Source organism: Pezoporus wallicus, unplaced genomic scaffold (assembly GCF_028554395.1).
Source record: "Pezoporus wallicus isolate ANWC-B61680 ecotype Strahan unplaced genomic scaffold, APGP_CSIRO_Pwel_v1 contig_642, whole genome shotgun sequence".
NCBI classification, from domain to species: domain Eukaryota; kingdom Metazoa; phylum Chordata; class Aves; order Psittaciformes; family Psittacidae; genus Pezoporus; species Pezoporus wallicus.
Window position 1 is genome coordinate 855697 of NW_026637470.1, and position 23352 is coordinate 879048.

General features: G+C 41.8%; 2 protein-coding genes across 5 annotated transcripts in view; one reads left to right on the top strand and one right to left on the bottom strand.

Annotated features, from left to right (window-relative positions):
• Window positions 1–483: 483 nt before the first annotated feature.
• SMIM20 (small integral membrane protein 20) lies at window positions 484–10950 on the bottom strand. 4 transcript variants are annotated; one of them, XM_057405599.1, is made up of 4 exons: window positions 10832–10950; window positions 8020–8076; window positions 7140–7294; window positions 6170–6691 (listed from the first exon to the last, which is right to left on the bottom strand). In XM_057405599.1, the coding sequence occupies exons 1-3, from the start codon at window positions 10938–10940 to the stop codon at window positions 7176–7178; spliced, it is 285 nt and encodes a 94-aa protein (XP_057261582.1). In that variant the 5' UTR covers window positions 10941–10950; the 3' UTR covers window positions 6170–6691; window positions 7140–7175. The 4 variants fall into 4 exon arrangements, with proteins under 4 accessions (XP_057261583.1, XP_057261582.1, XP_057261584.1 ...); XM_057405600.1 differs by lacking the exons at window positions 6170–6691; window positions 7140–7294 and adding an exon at window positions 484–833; XM_057405601.1 differs by lacking the exon at window positions 7140–7294.
• A 417-nt stretch (window positions 10951–11367) lies between these two features.
• The window catches only part of SEL1L3 (SEL1L family member 3), a 37426-nt gene continuing 25441 nt past the window's right edge, over window positions 11368–23352 (top strand). The window contains exons 1-5 of the mRNA XM_057405603.1: window positions 11368–11464; window positions 15017–15578; window positions 17055–17181; window positions 19747–19868; window positions 21240–21355. Of these exons, the coding sequence (XP_057261586.1) occupies window positions 11393–11464; window positions 15017–15578; window positions 17055–17181; window positions 19747–19868; window positions 21240–21355 (999 nt within the window). The 5' untranslated portion in view covers window positions 11368–11392. The remainder of the gene's footprint in view (window positions 11465–15016; window positions 15579–17054; window positions 17182–19746; window positions 19869–21239; window positions 21356–23352) is intronic.

The window sequence follows — 23352 nt, forward strand, 5'->3', positions numbered from 1 at the left end:
GTGAAGGAACAATGGAAAGACTGCTTCTGCCTCACATTTGGGATTGGGGATTCAATTAGAGTTAACATTTTCCTGGCAAAGATTCTTTGCGACCCTTGTGATCAACAAAATACAAACACAGTGGAAACACACTGACGAGATCTCTAACATTCAGAGCAGACTTGAGGCATTAAGCTTTCACTTTCTTTAGGGCAAGGGTATTCCTGCCCAAGGAATGTCTTGGGTCCTCTCCTACATATAGTTCCTCTTTGAAAACTCCCTGTCACTTCCTACAATAGCATATATATGGAGCAACATTGTACTAAATATAGTAATTCCCGAGATGCCCAGCCTCTGAAAATTTAAGCGGATGTGGCCCTTCCTTCATTACTTTATCACTGTGATGATGATCACTGTGACTTCTTTAGATCCTCACAGCTCATTACAGGCTCCTTCACCTAATGGTGCTGCTGGCATTGTTGCTGTGATCCAGAGGCAGAGAGAGGTAGCAGGGAGCAGGCAGCAAAGGCCACCAAATCACATAAACCATATTAAAAGCACATAGAAAATGCAGGGAGAAGTAATACCCCACAAGTTTTTCATGTGGGACACAGGATTTTGGACAAAACTATGGGAAGTTCTTTGTTATATGTGACATCCAGCATGCCTGTGTTACCCACTCACAGGATGACTATAAGAAGGACAAGGGAATGGAGCTTATTTCAGAAGAAGCTACAAGCAGACAGTGAAGATTCTGTTACTAGGATTACCTGCTTTCCACGCTTCAGAGGACTCTTAGAGGTGCTGGTCAGCCAGTAATGGCACAAGAGTTCTTGTATGAACCTTCCTTGTATCTGTAGATGGGAGGAAATAAGGCTAGAGCTGCCCTGCCACAATCACTGGCACCCCAAAAGTCACAGGTAATAGACCAGGGAGCAAATGCTTCTGGTTAACATCCACAGTGGCTTCCTCTTCATCCAGGGTGGAAAAATAAATACATTCCTCAAATGTGTCTGACCCATCCAGTTCTGGGAGTGAATGGGTGGCTGAAGAGGACTCCTCCTACAGGAATTTCTGCTGAGGCAATGGGAGTACCTTCCTCCTCTACTCTGATTGGCATTGCTGAGATTCACTGTACAAAATTACAGGAAGAAGTTGACAGCAAAGGAGGTACCTTTCCCTGTCACCTGAAAGACGCTTTTCAGCATAAGGTCCCTTCCAACTCGTTATTCTCATTTCTGATCTCTCAAGGTAGGCTAGAGTGAAGGGAAGTTAGATAATTTCTCCTTAGATGAAATAATATTTCTCCTTAGATGAAATTATCTACTTAAGATGAATTTTTCTGCTTATGATAACCTCATCTTGGCTAGGAACTTTCTTTAGAAATGTTCACCTGTGATCTGCTGTGGAGGAAACAGGGAAGAGGGAAAGAAGTATCCCAAATTGCTCTGTGAGCAGCAGAGCCTCTGAAGGCTGTGTTCCAATGGATTTATGTTCTATGTCCCTCATGCTCCTGCCCATTGAAGTGGCCAGTATGCCCTGTCTCCTCTTCATAACTATCACCTGACCTCCAAGGTATTCCTCCAGGGCTACAGGGGCAATACTCTCTTCCCTGGAGTATCTTCAGATCTTCCTCATCTCTTTTAACTGCAACTCAGCTTCGCCTGCTCAGTACTTGCAGCAATCTTAGAAGACTTTTAGCTATTTCTCAGGCATCTGAAGGTCAGAAGAGGGGACCCATTGTTACAGAAGACAAGGGAAGTAGCAAGTCAAAACACTGAAAACTGCTGAATGCCGAAAAATTGCTAAGGCACCTGGAACAGCAGCAGAAGCTGACCAATTTTCTGTGGTTTTGTGCAACTGTAATAACATTCATAGTGGGTTGTGTTTCAATTTGCATGTAGAAGCTTATACTCCAACTTGGAGATCTTCTGAAAAACATCAGTATTGTGAAAAGCAGGTGAGTTTTCTGTTTGACTCCCCAAAAAATAAAATTCCCATATTCACAGCCTATATTTCAGCAGTGTAAAATCCTGGGCAATTTCAGAAGTTGTTTTCTTTCAAAAAGATTCTTCAAAACATTTTAAATTCTTGGAACCAAAATAAGATTCTCACACAAATCCAGGCCTATTTTTCCTAAACATGAAGAAAACTCCTCAGACAAGAACCAAATGTTTTCTAGAGCATAAACATCCCCCCCCCCCCAAGTATTTACCTTCATCATGCCTTGCAAGTAAGGGGAGTACTCTGATTGCCATTTTACATATGGAACTGAAGCTCAAAGGGTACATTACTTGCCTGCTATCAGATAGAAGCATGGTAGAACAGGGAAGTGACTACAGTCCTGTTCCCAAGACAGTGTCTTAAACGCTGCACCATTTTTCTTGCAAGGCCCACAGAGTCTGTGATATTCACAAATACACCTCGGATCAGAGGCTAATACATAAAAATGAGAGCTTTAATATGCTTTGACCTGTACTTTGGTTTTGCTCTCTCCCATTATACACTGTCCTCATAGAAACAGTGTCTACCTGCAGCACTTTCCCAGAAGCTAGGAAATAATTTCCTTCCACTATCAAACATACTATTTGGGCAGCCTGGCACCAAAGAAAAAGCCAATACAGTGTTTCATTTACTGCTGTGTCTGCATGTTAACCTAAAGGTCAGATAGGACAGTACACAGTACTGAGAAAATGAGTAGTTAATGATTGCTAGACTGCAAGAGGGGAAAATACACAACTTACATTGGTTTAGAAGACCGCAAATCACTAGCACTGCTTCTTCTTCTTCACTGTATTTTGTGGAAGGCTATATGTACAATAACAATTATGACGTTTGTTGGAGTCTTTTCAATGTGCTTTGAGTAGGACAGAAAAAAATGTCCTCTCATCAGTGTGAACAATCTCAGTGAAACATACACAATATTTAGCAAGAAAATCCCATTTTTCTTGCTATGTATAATCTGGCAGCTTGCAGTATCTTTTGCCATATTTACTCCTTCTGAAGTGTTTGTGCTTGAGGGTTTCATTGCATCATCAACAGTCTGTAATGCTCTGAAACTAAGCTGTGTTTAGACCAAAATGCCAGACTTGTTCTTCATGGCACAAGTTTTAGTAATTTCATAACTTATCAGCATACAACAGCAGGCCTAAACTTAGTACAATGATGCCCTGTTGGGGCATCAAAGCACTGGTTAAAACTTTCCTCCAGTCCTCCAAAGGCTGAAGTTGTATTTGCTGTTCTTACTGCAACTAGCATAAATAAGAAAAAAATGCATTTGTATTACAGAATAGTTACAAAAAGCTGTTTTAAAAAATCCTAAAAAGGCATTTTTATCAAATGCTTTGTCTCAACCTTTCCATCAGAACAGATGGACCCTATGGGCTCCTCTGCAGAAGGCAGACTAAGAATTATATAGAATTATGCATCATTGTAAACACATCTAACAACTTTGTGTGATAGCACTGAAAAGTGATAGCTGTTGCAGGCTACAGAAGTAGCAAAACCTCTTACTTCCAGAGGAAGATAAGGAGAGTCCTGGGGGGCACAACTTCACCTGTTACTGGGTAGCTAGGAGAAGGAGAGGCTTACCTCCAGTGTCCAAGAGCAAAACAAAGCATTGTCACGAAGCCCAGAAAGCCAGCTGCAGGATTATAACTTCCCATCTGAGTCTTGTGCAAGTCTCCAGGCAACTGGCAAATGCCAGAGCAATCACAGAAAATTTCAGTGTAAATAGTTCTGGAGAATTATTGCAGTATGTTCCTTGTTGACTTGACAGTTTTATCCAGACAGAATGTCAAAGATGTGAAAAACACATTCACTGCTCTAACAGTTTAAAGACATGGGCAATCAGCCCACTTTACTAGGTGGAACACAGCAAGTAAGAAGTGATGATCAGTAAAACCAATTCTTTCCAGAGTTCAGGTTCACTTCAGGATGCAAAACACACTGTTGCAAATACTGCACAGGAAATCACAAAACTTAAAAAGCTTTTTTGCCGTGGAATGAATTACAGATCAGGACCAACAAACATGCACAGTTCTATAAATGCTACACTACTGAGTTCATGTACTCAAATGTTTTGCAATGTTTAAGTAATAAGAAGGCAGAAGGCTCAGCACCTGCCAGCAACAACCAGTTCTGAAACCATCCAACATTTTTCTAAGCAAGATCCAGACTTGTCAAATTGCTCAACTTCACAAAGCAAATGACAGACAGATTATCTTATCTCCTAACTCAGTAGTTTAATAGCCTCTGTCACATCACTTATCCTGAAGAGTGGTTTCTTTCACACTACTACCATGACGTATGTTTTTTAAGCATGCGTCACCAAGTGACAGAAGCAGCATTATTTAACAATTCCCAGTTTCTCCAGAAACTTCTTGTTTTGCAGCTAGTCAGTTATAGATGGAGAGCCCGAGTTTAAGCAATACTGTATTTCCACTGCAAACACACTTTAGACAACTTTACTGAAACTGATGCATCTCTATGTTTTGTCTGAGAAAACAGAACCCAAGGCTCCCACATTTCCATAGTTTCATTGAAGAAAGAATTAAATTATTAAAAAAACAGTCTGTTCCTCAATTTAATTGCTTCTTCTTTTCCCAGGAAACACTGAATTAGCTTTGTGACGGTGTTAGCAGTTGTGACTGTGCTATATAGTGAAACATCTGTCATTATCCCTACAGTGAATGTGTATACTTCCTCCAGCTTCAGCCATCATGTGAAATCACCTGAGAACTCAAAGAAATCAAGTTTGATCTCATTTTTCCAGCAAGCAAACAAAAAACTTGTAATGCTCATAGTGGTAACAGGAGACTGGGGGAAAAAAAAAAAAAAAAAATCAACTCAAAGCAGAAACGTTTGAGTGGGAGGGGAACAGTAATGACGGGTAGAAAAAGAATCGCAAGTAGCAGAGAACACTGTGAACATCCAGTCTTTCATCTGTCACCTTAATAAATGCGTGATGTCCAAAAAAAAGCTACTGACTTCATAAGTAACATTCACGAGGCATACGTTCTTCCTAACATACATGATCTTGCAGTGCTCCTTAAAATGTTGTATAACATAATGAAGTGCTAAAAAAAAATCAAAAGGTAGTATACTCAAATTAACGCACATGCTACATCTGTACTTGAGAACAATACCGGTTAGGTTATAGACTGTAACTACAGATTATAGACTTGTTTATTTTCACTGAAATCTGAAAACACATAGTTTATTCAGAACCAATTATTAAGAGAGACATAGAATTTAGGTAAGGATTTTTGGTAGGGGAAATGCTTTGCTTGCCTGTTCTAACTATCATTATGCTCACTGTGGAAAAGTGTTTTTAAAAAGAGATTCTTTAAAGTATCTGCTCTGTTACCCAAACATCTGGTGTTAACCTCCTGTATTAGGTGTACCAGTTAGGGTTTTGGTGACAAGGAAGGCAGGCTGCAGGAGTTGCCCCACGCTGGCCACAAACAGCTCCAGCTGGTTCCGCAAAGAACCCACTGCATCACACAGCTCAGCCCAGCAGCCAAGCAGGTGGCACCTTTGTGAGAACATCAGACAAGCAGAGGAAAGAGGGGGAAAAAGTGAGAAACAGCAGTATGAACAAAGTCAGGAAAGAAGGTGGGGAAGGAGGTGCTCTAGGCACCAGAGCAGGTATTCCCCTGTAGCCTCTGGAGAAGACCTTGTTGGAGCAGCTATCCACGCTGTGGCCTGAGGAGGAGACCACACTGGAGCAGCTGGGTATTTCTTGAAGGAATTGCAGCTCATGAAGAGCCTATGCAGGAGCAGGGGAAAAACATGAGGAGGAAAAAGCAACAGAACTGTTGTGAACTGACAGTTACCCCCCCCCCATCAACTGCTCAGGGGACCAGGAAGGGAAGAAACGGAGGAGTTAGGAGCGAAGCCAACCCTGGAAAAAGAGAGGCAGCGGGAAGGCGCTATTTTAAATTTTGTTTCTCACTATCCAAATCTATTTTGATTGCCATTAAAACTACATTAATTTACCCCAAGTTGAGTCTGTTTTGTCTGCAACAGTAACTGGTAAGCAACCTACATGTGTTTATCTGGACCCACAAGCTTTTTCATCCAATTTTCTCCCCTGTCCTACTAAGGAACCAGAGAGTGGCTGGGCAGCACCTGGCCAAGGTTAACCTGCACGCCTACTTGAGAAACAAATTAAAAAAATACACACTGGTTTAAAAGGAAGAAATTTTAATGTACAAATGTACACTCACCTTGTTACATTTTCTGCACTGATCTCTCTCAGTATATACTTTTATCATGTTTTCATAATAAAACCGCAAAAAATAATTCTCAAACTAGGGAGAAAACTGCAGCGTCTGCATGATTTATTCTAGTCACAATTTATTCTACAAGTGTCTACATATTAACAAAATAGTGCTCTTCCCTTTTCTCACAGAAACAAATATTTTACTTTTAATCTCAAGAATCATACAGCTCTCTACAGTCTGTGCACTATGTCCCAGTATCCTCTGTCAAAACTAGCATGAGTTTATCTCTTAGGACTTCAAGCAGTAGCCTTTGGTGCTCCTCATGTGCCCACACAACATATTCAGAATTCTTCTCCAGCGACACCCAAAGACAGAGTTCAGTGAAAGAAGAAATGGCTGAAGATGTCCATCTTCAGTTTTGCCTTGCAATACACCCAGCCGCCAACATTACTTTCTTCCAAATGGATCAGACCATACTTTTAACCCTACAAATCAAATATGAGAATAACAGCAGTTCATAACTAGGCTATTGGAGGAAAAAAAAAATAGAAGAAAACTGGTCTGCTACTGCAGCCTGGTGTACAAAACAATAAGGAACCAAACAATTTCTGCCCTGAACTCACAGCTCTGCTTAAGCTTGCAAAAATATTTTAAAAGGCAACTTCCTCTTGCTCTTAAGCTTCAGATAATGGAAAAATTTATTACATTCATAAGTAAGGTGTTCTAATACTGCTGGAACAACCATCTAGAATTGCACCTTGTACTTAAACTTGTCTAGATTTCACTTTCATCTAGTGGATCTCATAACTTCTCAGCAGCAGCTAAATTTAGATGGAAAAGATATAATGAGGAGAACTGATCCTCAAGTACCAGCATCTTGGATAAATGAGCCAGTCCAGCCCTCTTTTATGTTTAATAAAAAGGCAGGTTTACCTGACTTCTATTTTGCAATACCCTTCCCACTCCTCTTCAGCATTTCACCACTTTCCTGGAAAATAAGTCCTGCACCAATGATTGAACTGACATGTGTAGTAATGACATGGCATTAATCCTATTTGGTTTTCCTCTCATGCTGATGGCAGGCTTTTCTAAAAACAGGAATACATTACCCTTTAACATACTAAGATATGAACTATTTCATCAAGACATATCATGTCTTTAAACAAGACACATCATGTTTAAAGACGCATCATGTCTTTAAACAAGATGTGCTAACCTTACATAATGAATAGCCAGTTCCATTAGCCATGAAACAATGAACTACCAAGGACAGTCTGCCATACTTTAATTTTATTCCCCTCATATGCCCTTCTACGGGCAACAGGGATCAAAAAGCTATTAGCATTCTAAATTTTCTTTGTATGTAGTAGATTTCTGCCTCATCCCTCCACCCATGAGGCTGGAAGGTACTTCAAAGTGCTCATAAATTGTTTTTCAGCCGAGTTGTAAAGCAGTATTCCACAAACCAGGGTACAATAGTGTATTCTTTATAACTACAGCTCAGCTCACCCACGGTTCTTGGTTGCTCTGGTTCAGAAGATAATTTCTAGTATGGAAATTGGCATCTATTGAAGAAAGTGCGAAAATAGCAATTACTGCAACTTATTTGCCTTTTTAAGCCAATTTAAAACAAATTTCATTAATCTGTACTTTTCAACTCAAGAATTAGCCTGAAAAAAAATTCATGGCAAGTTTATTATATATATTCTTTGAATATATTCTTTACTGTATTATTTAAATCCATGTAAGTATTCCAGTCTTACTTCAAGAAGGTCTTTTAAACAATCAATGCAAACACATGAATCAAGTATACCTGCAGGCTGAATATCCTCTTGAACAACCCCAGCTCGGTTTATTGACTGTTCTTTCTCTGGAAAACAGAACAGAAAGGACACTACTAAGAAGAAAGAGAATACCAGACATCTTGAGTGCACCCATTTTATTCATTCTACATGCTACACAGTAATATTCTGTTGAGTATCCACCTACATAATGGAATGGAGTCTTAATACACTGAGAAACTAACAGCTTGTCTGTTTTGAGAGATTACAAACAATAAGATCTTAAAGTAATGACTACTGTTCAACAAAAGATGCCAAAACACGTCATGATCTTACCACATAAGGACTAGTACTTTCAGGAGCTCACAGGCTCAAGGTAACTCTCAAGATTTATTCTTTCCAAGATCAGTGACCCCCATTTTCAGGCCCTGAAAGATTTTGCATCTTACCACAAGCAGATTTCATGACAGCATCTACAAAATTACTGCACGTAAACTGTGTGAATTTAAGGATTGGAGGGATATTTTTCCCTACAATGGGCCTGTCTCAGACTTTTTTGTTTTAAAGTTTCAACCACCTGAAAGACAAGACATGGCAAAATCTATGTAATTTCCCTTTACTAAAGGCACCTCCTTTTTTCCTCCTTGCCAGTTAAGTACTTCACCCCTGTGGTACTTTGAAGCAGGAAGTCAAAGCTCTGAATTAGCCTTCTGCCCAGACCACTGAACTTTAAACAACTATAGGGTGCACGTTCTCAGGGGAAACTCAGAACTAAGTTCAACTTAAAACTGAAACCTTTCAGCCTCCTATCCCACTGAGAATGGCCAGGCACTATGTGTTATTAGGCTGTCGAGGTACAAGCCTAATGCTACTGGAAACCAGCAGGCGTATCACAGTAATTGATTCGACTTGCAAGGGAGGTAGGCACGGGAGGCAGATCCAGCTGTTGCTCCAGAGAACTAAAATCAATTCTTGCCTTTTGCAAGATTACTGTGTGATGTTAATGATGATGTCCAGCTTCAGACCCAGCATTCCAAAATGCAGAAATACTGAGTATCCACCACAGCTCAAGGCAATGGAAGTTGTAAGCTTCTACAGAAGTTGCCATACAGCAACATGCACTCTGAAAAATCAAATCTTGTGTACCCTAGAGGTTAAAATACTTCTGCTCAAGGACCACAAATGTGAAATTCCACGTTTTTGTCTCAAGTATTATGAGAACTAATGCTTGTGCGTCTCTCACACTGCAGTGATAAGCATCAAGAAAAGCACATAAGAAATAAGTAAAGGTCAGATCAAAGGAGAATTTGAGCAGCAAGCAGTAAGTTTAGACTTGCATATTAAATAGAAAATTTAAGCACTTGCTAACTGTGCATCACTTATATGCTAAACCAAGACTAAAACAAAACCCTAACCTACAAGGGAACATACGCTCACATAATACACAACTACAAAAGAGGATGTCATCTACTATTTGTTTCCTTCCCCTAACGCAGTCTCACTTCTGGTATTATATTCTTGGAAAGTGCATCATAAGCAAAAATTAAGGTTTTTCAATAGGAACACAGAGTAGAAAACCTTTGTGGGCAGTTTCCAACTTCACAGGCATAGCTTCATTAAATAAAAATCTGCTTGCAAATTTAATTTTAAATCATCTTTGATACAAGGCTAAAGTCCCTCCAAGATCAGTAAGTTTGTTACCTTTTCCTTTTTTTTTTTACTTCTTCCTAGAAATCGCTTCAGTTGTCTCAGGAGATTAACCACATACATCTTCAGGCTGTCGTCAACAGCTTGCTGACTTTTGCACAAGCTGAAGCAAGGGGATGAGGCAGAACTTTTACCCAGAACCTTTACCCGCTCCCTTCCGCGGTACTGAACCGCGGCTCACGGGTGCGCCCCCTACCGTTCCCGCGGCGCGGAGGGAGCCAACGCTGGCAACCGCGGGGCTTCGCACCCGAACCTACAGGCGACTACGAGAGCTCCCTCGTCCCAGCGCCCAGGGACGGGCTTTGGCGGGTTTTGTGTGGTACTGGCAGGAAAGCGGGCTCTCCTCAACAGCCAGTTTCAGACCGAGAGCAGCGCTAGCAAACCATCGCAACCGGTAAAGAAACTGTTAGCACTGTTTAAGGTAAACACTTAAATTGCAGCTGGAAAACATAACTCAAAAGAGTCACACAGAATGGTCTGTTTGGGTTGGAAGAGACCTTTAAAGGACATCTAGTCCATTCCCCCCAAAATAAGCAGGGCCATCTTCAACTCGCTCACGTTGCTCAAGAGCGTTGTACAATCTGACCTTGACTGTTTCCAGGAATAGGGCATCTACAACCTGCTCCAATGCCTCACCATCCTCATTGTAAAAAGCCGTATTCCTTGTATCTAGTTTGAATCTACCCTCCAAATATAGAATCATCATGAATTGTCCTATGGCATTGTCCCCATCCTTTTTGTAAGCCCCCCGGAGGCACTGGGAACTCTGGGCTCTAAGGTCTCCCCTGAGCCGTCTCCTCTCCAGGCTGAACGAACCCAACTCCCTCAGTTTCAGCTCACAGGAGAGATGCTCCAGCCCCCTTATCGAACCCTTTAACTGCCTTTCCGTCCTCGTAACAGCTTCAGTGAACAGCTAAAGGGTGTCCTTGAGCACGTACTGGCCTGTAACTTGAAACAAGAGTACTACGAGTTTTATTGTTTTTTTTTTTAAAGTATCTCTCAGGCCACTCTCACCCTCCGGCAGCCCCGGGGCACCCTCAGGCGGGCCCGCTCGCGCTCCCTTCCCGTCCCGTCCCGCCCCGCAGCGGGACACAAACCGCTCACGGCCCGCTCCCCTAACGCCGCGCAGGCACTTACTGTACTCCTCCGGCATTAGCAGCGGCCGGAAGTAGATAGGGTAAAAAGCCGCCGCCACCACGGCCACGAAACCACCGAAGATACCGACCGTGCGGTACAGCCCCGCCATCGCCGGCGGGCACAACCCGGAAACCATGTGCCTCCTACTTCCGGGACGCACCGGATGCTCCGCCTCCCCTGCCTGGCGCGGCAACAGCGGCGGGCAGCGCCCCCGTGCGGGCCGGCGGGGCACAGCCCGGTGTCCGCGGACCTCGGCGAGGCGGGGACGGCGCCGCGACACACCCGCCGCTGTTCGTTGTGTCACGACGGGCCAGGCGACCAGCCCTGTCCGCTGTACCGGCGTGCGCACGCCTCTGCGCTGCCCCACGGCACGGCCGGGGAGCTCGGCCCCCACAAAGAGCTCGGCCCCCGCGTGTAGCCCAGCCCGGCCCGGCCCGGCCCCTCCACGCCCTCGGCACCTGGCTGCGGTGGCCCCTCCTCCAGGAAACCGGACCTGCCGCGTCCTTGTCGGCGTGGCCAGGCTCGGACTCCCGGGCTGGGCAGCGCCGCCACCGCGGCGGTATGGACCCTCCGGCTGAGCGCCCCGCCGTGCCCCGCTGCCGCTCCCTTCTGCTCCTCCTGCTGTTCCTCACGGTGAGTGGCGGCCGGTCTCGCACCTGCCCTGGCCCGGCCCGTCGCGTCGCGTCGCGTCGCGGCCAAAGACTGGCTGCGGCGAGTGGCCGGGTCGGGCGGCGGCTGGCGGTGAGCGCCCAGCCCCGCGGGCGGGGTACGCGGGTGCTCCGCGGTGGAGCTCCGCGCTCGGGGGGGCAGTGCGGGACTGCAGGTTGTGGTCAGTCGGGGCCGGAGCCGGTGCCCAGGGGTGCGCGGGGGCCGAGGCCGCCGCTCGGAGCCAGCCTCGCGGTTGTCCGGCCTGGCCCGGCCCGGCTAACCCCCTCCAACCCCACGGTTATGCCGCGTTATGGATCTGGGGGACATGAGGTCATTAAATCGAGGTGTTAGAAAGCTTTACCGAAGTGACGTGATATTTGGGGTTTGAAAGAAGGGGGGTGTCTTTGACATCTACTTACACGTGTCACTGTGGGGCTGCTCTGGCTTACAGAAACAGATGCCTTTTAGAAGCATCTACTGAGCTGCTTTTTCCTCTTAAGGCTGTTGAACACGAACTCGGTTAAACTCTCTATGCCTGTAGGGGGTATTGATGCTGATGGGCAGCTTTTTGGCATGTTTCCTTTTCAAGCATCTTAAGATCTAGTGTGGCATGGTGGGTGTTCACAGGGAAAGGGCTCTGGTTATCTGCAGACTTTGTGCAAACAGGTGCAGTTTCAAGGGGCTGTGTGGGATTTCTGCAGGGGTGAGCTCCGGGAGGGTCCTGCTGAGATCTTATTTCCAGCAAGTGAAGGAACAGTTTCTCATCATTTCTGTATGTAATACACTGCTGAAAAATTTCCCTTCCCTATTGGTTGTTGTGATTGCCTCACACAATGATTCTCATCCCAGCGTCTGATGGGGTGACTTGTGCTAACTCCTCCAGATTCAGCAGGTTTTAAGAAAAAGATCAAGAAAAAAAAAAGAACTTTTAAATTTTTTGTGGCTAAGTTGCCCCATACAATGAAGCCTTTCTTATTGAGCTCTGCCAGTTTATGGTCACAGTTTGAATCCAGCATACGTGGCCTCTTTACTGTGCTGGGAAACTTTTATATTTAAATCTCATAATCACACTTATTGTGTAATCCTTTCATCCTCGCTCTCATGGTCGGAGATGATACACAATTAACTCTACCTTGTCTGAGATAATGGGGGGAAGGTACTGTGCACATTATGCAGTGCTCTGGGGACCCTGTGTAGAGGCAACCAAGTGGTAACAGAGACACAGCTGTGGTCTGGAAGAGGTTACGGTCTGTGGTCTCTGCTGCAGGGTGTGGGATGGCTCAGGGGTCTTTGCACCATGCTCCTTGCAGTATGAGCCTCCGGAAGGGTAGGTTAGGTGTGGTGTAATGGCAGACCCAAACATGCTTCTTACATTTTTGTAGCATGTGTCTCAACTAATACCCAAGGCACCAAAGAATAGGAAGAAAAGTTTCTTGAGTAACTCTATGGGAGTCATTTAGCAGAACGGGCACTAAGGGAAAGGCAGTAAGGCTAGCAGAGCTGAAGCTCACCTTGTGCATCAGCAGTCACGGTACCTCACACTTAAGTGCTCTATGAGCATCATGGAGTTGCTTCTACAAGGAGCCGGCTTTGGATTGCAGAGCTTTCTACCATGGGATCCCCACCGCAAATTTTCTGCCACTCACTGGAAGTCAGATGGCCACATTCATACACTGCCGTATCTTTGTTAACTGTGCTAGACCCAAGCTGTCATTGCTGGAGGTCAGCTCCCATATTGCTGTATTGGATAAACCCCTGAGAAAACTGGGAGCTGCCTGTGTGTATTTTGACAGTAAATATGTGTATGTGGTAGCCACACAGTGGTACCACGGTGCTTTGTAGTGTCTACCTGCTAGACTGCTACATTTTGTGCTAACCGTGTGGCATTGCTTTCATAACATATTACCATCTTCCTCATGACACAGCCCCGTATCACAGGGATTAAGCTGTTTACAAGTACTCTTTATTGTGAGATTAAAAAAAAAAGTTAGGAATATGAATGATAATTACCAAGTAGAAGAGATTTACAAGAATTTGTCTTTACTACTATGCACTTTTGATGGTTTTAGAGGTATCTAGGACCAAAGAAGCATTATGTAGGAAGCATAAAAGAATAGTATCTTTGTCAAGTCAAGCTCTGAAAGATAATAAAATTAATATTAAAATTAGGATTCTCTTATCAACTTTTGTATGAGTATTTGTGTATGTGGTTTTGTTACAGGATATAGTAACTTTTCCAATGGACACCAACTTCCAATTGTGATTACTTTTTTAGCCCTTTCAGTAGGCATTGTTTTTCAGTATCCATATTTATACCTTCACAGGTTTTGCTGGCTTTATGTTTTCAGAGTGTAGCTCTCAAGCAGTGTTAACATATCTTAAGAAATAAAAGCAAAATAGTTTATCATTAAGGACTTTTACTGATCCCCATATTGGATCACAGTGAAGGTCTTGTACTCCAGGTGCATGACACATAATGCTGATAATTAGAAATGCACTAATAACTTGGCCAAAGCTTTTAAGAATCACAGTGAAAAGCCATCAATCCAAGATAAATTTCAGTTCGATTTGTTTAAGCTTAGCAAAGTTAAAAGTTACCAAAGACATATCTTCTCATTTTAAGCAATCTTAATGACCAGCTTTCCTGGTAATCCTAAGAGGCAATTCTGAATGTTTTAGATGGATCAGGGGACTTGGCAGAAGTGCGGTCCTAGTGACTGCCCTCTAAGCTAAGTAATCCTCAGTATCCTTGGCAGTGCATCAGGCCAGATGCTGATTGCAGAGCAAGAAGAAAAGAAGCTGTTTGAAGCCGTAGGTACAAGAACTTCAACATGGAGGATGATCCTGGTGTATGTCCAAACACTCACAAAGTTTATTATAATGTACGTAGCTGCGGAGAGCAGAAGCTGGGCAAAAACTGCCTGCTGGTCTTGCTGCTCAGATTTGTAAGTCTGTCTCCAGGATAAGAACATTTCAATAATAATCTCCTTAACACTTCATGAACATTAATTCATTCTCAGGAAGCCTTAGTTCTTACGACGTCCTACAGGTATCTGCATGAGAGGTGACAAAATTAGCTAACTTTACAAAAGATACAGAAACTTCATGTAGTGGCAGTACTAGTGGACAACAATACAATGAATAAATGCCAGTACTTTTTAGTATATACTCTTTAGGGATGATTCTAGGACCATGTGTCAATAGCATGACGTGTAAGTCAGTATCTTAGACCGGATTCTGTTTGCGGAAGGGCGAAAGGATACACCCTGTAAATACAGTTTGTTTGTAGAAGCATGTGTAACTATGAGAATTTGATGTAAGGGAGTTGCTACCATTAAAACCTTGATGATAGCTCTCCAGTAATGCACATCTGCTTGCTGTGTGAAAGAAACCTAATATTCTGGAGCTCGTGCATGGTATGTAAACCTTCTGCTTGTGCATTGCTTCGTGTGCTTCTGTTATTGCTGCAGGTATATTAGTAATCATGTAAACTTAGATTCTCTGGTTAACATGTTTTGTGTTTGTTTTTCTTTCCAGAATTTTGTGCCATCCTTTGGAAAGGAAACATTGCGGACAACAGCAGTTCAGTTTGAACCAAACATGAGTCATGTGGACTTTATTCATTTAAACATTTTAGAAAGGAAGGTTCTTAACAGTTCAGAAGTTTCAGTTCAGTATTTGTGTTCTAAGCCTTGTATTATCAACTTAGAAGCAGTAGCTTCTTCCGAGTTCAGGACTGGTGTACCAGTGTATAGAAGGAGATGGAAAGATGAGAAGAACCTTTATGTCAGCAGAACTCGACAAGTACATTTGAAATTTCCGAGCATCATGGTTTACAGAGATGACTATATCATCAGAAACTCAATAATAGTGCACAGTGTGATATTATACGCATGGATTAGTCACAAATCAGTTACCAGCTATAATACTGAGCAGAATGAAGACTACCAGGATGCAGTTGCCAAGAACTACACTTTCTTAGAAGCCGTTCCACCTTTTGAGCGCCCATTTAAGGACCACAAAGTTTGCTTTCAGTGGGGTGCTGACTATTTGTGGATGCTCCAGGCAAATAGGATACCTCAGTGCCCTCATGAAAGTGGTAGGTATAATGTCACTTTTTTCCCCCAGGAAACTAATGGGACCCAAATAACATCCTTGGTAAGCTGTTAAAAGCACACACCAGTAGTAAGTAGTAAATGTTATGTAGGATGATTTACTTGGCAAACATTGAACATTTAAACCTCATAACTGAGGGGTGAGAGTTGCAAATGACTGAAGCTGTCATGTCCCTCAGGACTGACTTGTTTCATCACTGCCAGCTTGGAAATTTGTAGCAGCATGGCCTTCTATTTTCTAATGTATTCAAACAGCGTTATTTAAAAACTAGTGATTGCCAGTTGAAAGCATTCCTTTGTCTTCAGAGAGCATTGTTCAGTCCTTACTGCTTTAGGTCAGTTCTTGCATACATAATTCTCACACGGGTAGTCTACTGATGCTTAAGATTATGGCCATGCACTTAGAAGCATATATTTAGGACTTTATAATGCAATAAAATAATTATAGCTCTCATATTTTTCCCCCAAAACATTATGTACAAGCAGTTTTAATTTTAAAATTTATAGTTTAAAATAACATAATGTGACTTACCAACTATAAATAACTGAAACTCACAACTCTCTAGATTTTCTCTGAGTTCTGATAATTTTTGTCTCTGCCTGTCTCTAGCTTTACACCTGCTGACAATTCTTTATTTTTTCTTCAATATGTATTGAAAACAGAATCTGAAAGAAATTGGGTCATTTGCTTCTAATGGTGTCTTTCCTAGGAAATCCCATGATGGTAATTTGTTTTCGCTACCTTAACATGTAAAATGCTCTGAAGACAAATAGGGAAGCAATGATGTTGCTTCTTGTTGGAGACAGCATGTGATCTCTGACAACAGTGTGAAGCATCTTCTCTGTTATCAAATTGTATTATAAATGAAAACAGTTTAACAAGAAACAGGAGGAAATAACATTATACTCGGATTTGGTTTTTAAAATAAGATAGGAAATCTGATGATGTGTCATGGCCTTGAAAATCTTTTTCCTGTTTCTTAGCAGGGGCAGCTTTATAAGATTTATTACAGGATTATGCATATCAGTTAAGAACAGAATTGGTATCTATACATACATACAGTATAAACTGGAGAGCTGAAAATGGAGATAAAGTCCAAGAGCTATGGAGTAATGTCACGAAGACGTAACCAAAGATAGAATGAGATTTAGGTGAATAACATAAATGAAGATTTCTTCCTTACTAACTGGTTCTTTAAGTGTCTCAGATTTAAATGAGTCTGTTCTTTCCCTACTCCTAATACCAACTGAAAATGGACTTCACTTTCTGTGGGTTATTCAGTCCAAGACTGTACTGTATTTAATAGCAGTGAGTGAAGTTGTGTTTAAGGACTTACTGAAGTTTTATGTTAATTTTAATCTGTTATGTGATTCAAATATTTGACTGTATGAGTATGAGCTAATTAATTAGTTATAAATGCTTGTTGTCTGGCAGATTTAAGAAGGATTGTATTTTGCAGATGGTGTCCAGATTCTCAACTTTATATACGCTTCCAGTGGGGAGAAAACAGGAATTGTAAAGAAATTTGAACAGTTTGAAAACAAAGAACTTGAGACAGTCAGACAACATCAGATTGATTATCCTATGTAAGTATAGTCAAATAATTGAAGTAGGCTGTAATTGATTATTGAAGGCTATAGAACATACTTAAACTCTTAGGCTATACCACAATTTAAAGGAATACTGCCTACCAGTTTGAGAAAAGGCACAAGAGGAAACTAGTTGGCAGTTCCTTCTGTTCTCTGATTTTAGTTTTGGAGAGGATCAAGCTGAACCTCAGGAATATGTTTAAAGTATGTGCTAGTGCAGTGCTGTGTAAGGGGTCCCAATAGTAGGTGAAACTGAGCTGATTAGATACCCTTAGAAGGGTAAGTCGGATGTTCTGTCATAGTCAGATTGCTCTCTCATGACTAGCTAGCCTGGGGTTTTCTGCATTACAGAGAGATCTGCATTTCAAACATCCTTTTGAGGCCAAGTACAGAGTGTGGTTTCTTGCAAGGGCAAGCAGTGTGGAGCAGCTTTTTCGCTATAATTTTACACTCCAGTTTATGTTGCAGCTGACAAGCCCTTAGTGCTAGAATCCCCTGCCTAGATAAGTCTTACAGCTTGAGCTTACACTCTTTCGTTCCACTATCACTGTGTAAACTCTCCTAGTTGGACAGGAGTAAAACCCTGTAGCCCCTGCACACTGTTCAGTTACAGAGGAATCATTCTGTGAAGATTATCTTTTTCTACTCTTCTTCGTCTTCCCAGAACTGTCACAACTCTTCAGTTGTATTTTGCAACTTTAGAGGAAAAAGTATATATAGAGATACATAAATATATCTCCCTTCCGCCAGATCCTGTTACCCCGGCAACATTATCACAGAAATAGGAAATGATCGCAGGAACTGGAACTTGCCTGCTGGTTTGTATTTGGCCTGTGACCACAAGAAGAGTGCCAAAGAAGACTTGTCAGATAGTGCAGGTTGCATACAAATTACTAGCCCTCAAACTATAGTTCTGAAGTCATAAGTACAGAGAAATTTTTAGCTCCTGGCTGCTTCAGGATAGGTGACAGCCTGGTTTGCACAATCTACTGCCCTTTGCTCACCAGCACAGTTGCATTCTGCTCCTGAGGTGCTCAAGCTGTGGTTGAGAATATATGGCATGAATTTATGTGTGCCTTGACCTGCTCCACAGGGTTCCACCCTCTCTTGCCTTCAGGTGGTGTCTTCAGTGTTAACATGCAGTATTGCCTTTGTGTTGTGGTCGCCTGTGGTTGTGACAGCCTGGGGTAGCTCTGGTAAGAAGAGGAAGAGAGTTTTCCCTCAGCTTTCTGTATGTGAGTGGTTGTTCCCTGTTGCAGCAAAAGGCCAACAGAAGCAGGTGGATCTAACTGAAGTTACTTGTTTGACTTCAGTCAGGGATTTGTAAAGAAAGAGGACTGGAGATAGACAGCTGCCATTTGAAGTAGCTACCAGTGGACAGCCTGCAGCAAGAATGGACTGGAACTGTAAGGGACTACTCGCACTGTAGTGCATTCTGTGGCAGTGGAGAAGTGAAATGAGTCAGCATTGTCCCAGACCTGTCCCAGGAAATGTCCAGAACAATTCTGTGCTCAGCTTGGCAATCTAGCAATTGAAGATTAACTATAGACTGCGGCATTTAAAGTTTGCTATATTGCCAGAGGTGAAAGACGAAAAGAGCGATATATAAGCATAAGCAGTATTTCTGGAAACACAGTGTTTGCCTGTAGGTCATAACAATCAATATACAAGTCTTTGTGACCATATCTCCTTCTAAAAGTCACTAAGAGAACTATTTTTATCAGAAATTGTAATAGTCATATTGCTTCACTGACTGTATGCTGGGGTATAGTTTTTATTGATGTTCAGCACTTGCCTAAGTGCTGTGGAAAGGTTACAGAAATAAGTGGTCAAGTTTCTGTTAAAAGCACTGAAGCAGATTTAGTCTGGCACAGAGAAATTCCTTAAAATTAGATGCTGCAGTATAAGTTATGCTTTTAGTGCCTCAGCCAGCTTTGCACAGAAATTTCTAACTAGATATCATTGTTGGGTCTTCAGGTTTTTATTTTGCACTTCTCCATAGTTTGCACAGGTTCCACCTTTATTTATCCTGTGCTAACTTTGTGACAGCTATTCATACCTATCTGTACTACCCAGCCGCTGGATTCATTTTCAGCTACTTCTTCCAAACACATTTTCACAGTTTGCATTTAGCATAGAAGACGCAGCTTAGTTTTTACTGTCTTTGACAATCAAGACTACACAACCATGCATTTGGGGATTTTCTACTGTAGCCTGCATGCGGGAGGTTGCCTCCAAGTTGTCTCAGTAGTGTTTCCAGTCCTTTATTGATGTGGGATCTGGCAGTAGCTCTGAATCAGCATTTTGGAATTGATTCAGATAACATTCCCATACTCTTCTCTCATGTTGTTACCACAAAAGTGTGTGGTTAAAAGGAGATCACAGATCCAAGAGCCTTAAGTACTGTTGCTCTGAAAGTTTTCACTGCAGAGGAAATGTTCTGTTCTGAAGATTATGTGTGTGAAACAGGTTTGCTAAATTAAAGTGAAATGTGTGCTTTTCAAATTATAGAGGGAGATTTCTCATTAAAAGTGGATTTTTTGTTTATTTTTGCTCATGCAGGTTCACTCTTTCTATCTGGCTGTATTTACTCCACCACTGTGAAAAGGATCTGTGTGGTATACTCTATTTTATTGATCCAAAAGAAATGTACAGTACTCCTGCTATATTTCTAAATGAGGAAGGTAAGGGATATTATTAACAGCCTTCAGAAGGGGTCTAATACAATCTTCATAGATTGGTGGCTAGAAATGACATTTATAAATGTGTTATCAGACCTATTTTGTGAAACTGATCCCTTGCAAAATTCTTCTTTTTGACTACAGTGTCTCAGTAGAAACGTAGCTACCAAATTAATAGGGTAAAACTGAGAAACAGCGGCATAGCTTCTAGTCTTGGCAAACTACAGAAAATGTTTGCTTTGTCAGGAGAATAGACCTGTAGGTCAGGAACATATAGTGGTATTAAACAGTCTTATATCAATGAACAACCTTTGCTATTATTATTGAAGTATTATTTTAATATTCTTCTCGAGTCTTATAAACATACTACATGAAACTTTTTGAAAATCTGAAATAGCATCAGAAAAAGGCCTTGCCTGTATGGCAGTGTTCAAGAAGCACAGTCTATTTCCCCGATCCAATAGAAGTTAAGAGGTAGCACTGTCTTTAGTCTAGCAACACTTGTAGTAGAGGAGCATTCCTACCAGAAGACGGCTCTTTAACCTCTGATAGAGAATGGAATTCAGCAGCTGTGGGCTGCTGGCAGGCTCAGAGAGGAAGGAAGTGTGCAGAGTTTTTAAATTGCATACCTGGCTTTTTATAAGACATTACATTTTTCTCTTCCCTTCTTTGCAATTTTTTTCCTCTCTGTTATTTTTGCTATTTCAATTTTCACTGTCTTGTAACCAATCTAGATTAATTAATTTATCCGTTATAAACTATATAATAGGTGCTTTGAAGAACAAACAAAAATGGCAGTTCAGCTGGAAGTTGTCCTCTTGATATGAGATTTCCTTGGAGAGGTTTTGGGGCAGTTTTATTCTCAGTGTTGGACTACATTACCATGATAGCTTGTTCTGGTCTCAAGAGCTCAGACCATGTCCAGGTTCTGCAGGTCCAAGAGTGGAGGGTATAGTCATCTTCTTCGTAATCATTGCACTCTCACATCCTAGCAGTTGAGTGTTGAGCAGGTACTACTATCTGCTGTTCCCTTCTTCTGTTCGCTGCAAGTCATGTCTGCTTTCTGGTGTTTGAGATCAACTGTGACACCCTTATGTTTAGTATGTTTAGCCCTCAGACAGTTTTTTTGAGTCTGTGGTTTCATGTGGGATCCTGGGCACTAGCATCCGAGATGTGTGTAACTGACTCATGGAGCACATTTCCCTGGGATTCTGTGAGAGCTGATGGATGGCTTGGCGAGTGCTCAGATCTCTCTTGGTGATGAAGAGGATGAAGAAGACAGAATCATTGTAAATAATACTTTAGGAACCCTGTTGTTAATCTTCATATTTCTGTGGTGGTTGTTTACTTTTTCTTCCTTTGTTGCTCTGTCAGGTTATGTGCATATTCAGATGCACCTCATGAGAGGAGATGACCTTGCAGTGAAAACTAGCTTCAGTCTTCCTCTGAAGCAGTGGTTTCGACTGGATCTCTCTTTTAAGGGTGGACAGGTATGCATGCTACTGAATTACAGGATTAAGGCTGAGATTTGTCTCATTTGATTATGCTTCTGACAAACCCCTTAATAGCTGAGGCTGAAATACTGTAATTTGTACATGCTTACATAGCAAAAGAATGAAAATTTATAATTAGAAATTGTTGGAGGATGTTGGTTGAGACCATCCAACTTCAGGAAATCACTCAGATGCATAAGAGCCAAGCCTAGAAATACTGAGTATTACAGTAGCTATCTTGGCTCATGGTTGCTCTCTAGAGACACTGTTAACTGTGCATGCAACCAGGACTCCTGGCAAAGGTCGCTTATCTATCTACTTGAAGGTGCATGGTATGAATAGCTCTGAGGGACTTTGCACTTGGAGGCTTAGGCATTTCTACCATTCTGATATGAAAATACAAGAGTCTGGGCTTCTGTACCATAGCATGCCTCTTGCCTAGATGTGTTAGCTAGCAGGAGGCATGTGCAGTTTCTAAGTTTTGCATATTTCACAAAGTGGCATAGGATTGACTATCATTAAAAGGCAAAAAGTATTGGAGTATACCTCTGTAGTAGATAAAATACGGCATTTGCATTTTAAGAAATCGCAATTGTTTTTTCAAAAAACCTTCCAAAAGCAGCCCTGAAAATGCAGGATCCCTGCCCAAGATCCCTTCTTGTCTGTACCTTCAGCTGTTATAAGATAGTAGGATGTGAAAATAATCAACCCCCTTTGTCTTCTCTTTCTCAAATTCATTTCCTTGAAAAAGGTGGAATAGATTACATTCTGAATTGAAAAAAGAAATTGCTAATTAATGGCAAGAACAGCTAAGCAAATTTAAAGTATGAGGTAAATGACTGAAACAATGCTGCACTGAGAGAGCAAGGTACAGGCTAAGCTACTGCTGTTCCTTTGCACCCCACCTTTAAGTACTGTTAAGTATGTAAATGGTGAGCAATTGATTGTCTTGCAAGAAAATAAAGTAGAAACATGTGTTTACTTTTAATAAAATATGCTATTAAAGGGAAAAGTGGGGGGAAAAGTGCAACAGGGAAAAGCACTGTCTTTTTCTGCTTGTTTAAATTGTAGTTATAATTTAAGTTCATGGGAAAGGGAAGACCCTATGGATTCAGGTGCAAATGTGAAAATTACTTTCAGTATTGATAGAGAGAGTGTTGGAAATTTGGGGATTGCTTGTATGATTAGATTAAGAAAAAATATTCTTCCATCAGACAGCAGAGTGAATTTATTCAGGTGTGAGATAAAACATATGGTAAAAAAATTCCACTTCTGGACAAAATAAGGGAGCCATGAAGAGTTTAATGACACTCTTGTGAAAAAAAAAGGAAATAGGACTAAACTTGAGAACATTTCAGTACTTAGAGCCATTCCTTGGAAGAGGTGAAGCTGTGGTTCAGTTCCATCTTAATGACATATTTTCCTGGAATAAGTTTTTAAATGCTACATCCTCAAAAGGTACAGAAAAATCTCCTTGTTTAGGCACTTTGGGTCCAAAAGAGCAAGGAAGCTGGTGAAGGGTCTGGAGCACAAGTCTTGTGAGGAGTGGCTGAGGGAACTGGGGTTGTTTAACCTGGAGAAAAGGAGGCTCGGAGGAGTCCTTATTGCTCTCTACAGCTACCTGAAAGGAGGTTGTAGTGAGGTGAGTGTTGGTCTCTTCTCCCAGATAACAACTGATGAGACAAGAGGAAACACTCTCACGTTACCCCAGGGAAAGTTTAGATTGAATATTAGGATAAAATTCTTCTCTGGAAGGATTATCAAGCGTGAATACAGGCTGCCCAATGAAGTTGTTCAATCACCATATCTGGAGGTATTTAAGACATGGATGTGATGCATAGGGACGTGCTTTAGTGGTGGACTTAGCAGTGTTAGGTTTACAGTTGGACTCAGCACTTAAAGGTCTTTTCCAACCTAAGTCATTCCATGAGTATTTCACTTCTGTTGATTTAGATACATTTAGTCCAGCATGATCTGAAACAAAATAGATAAAT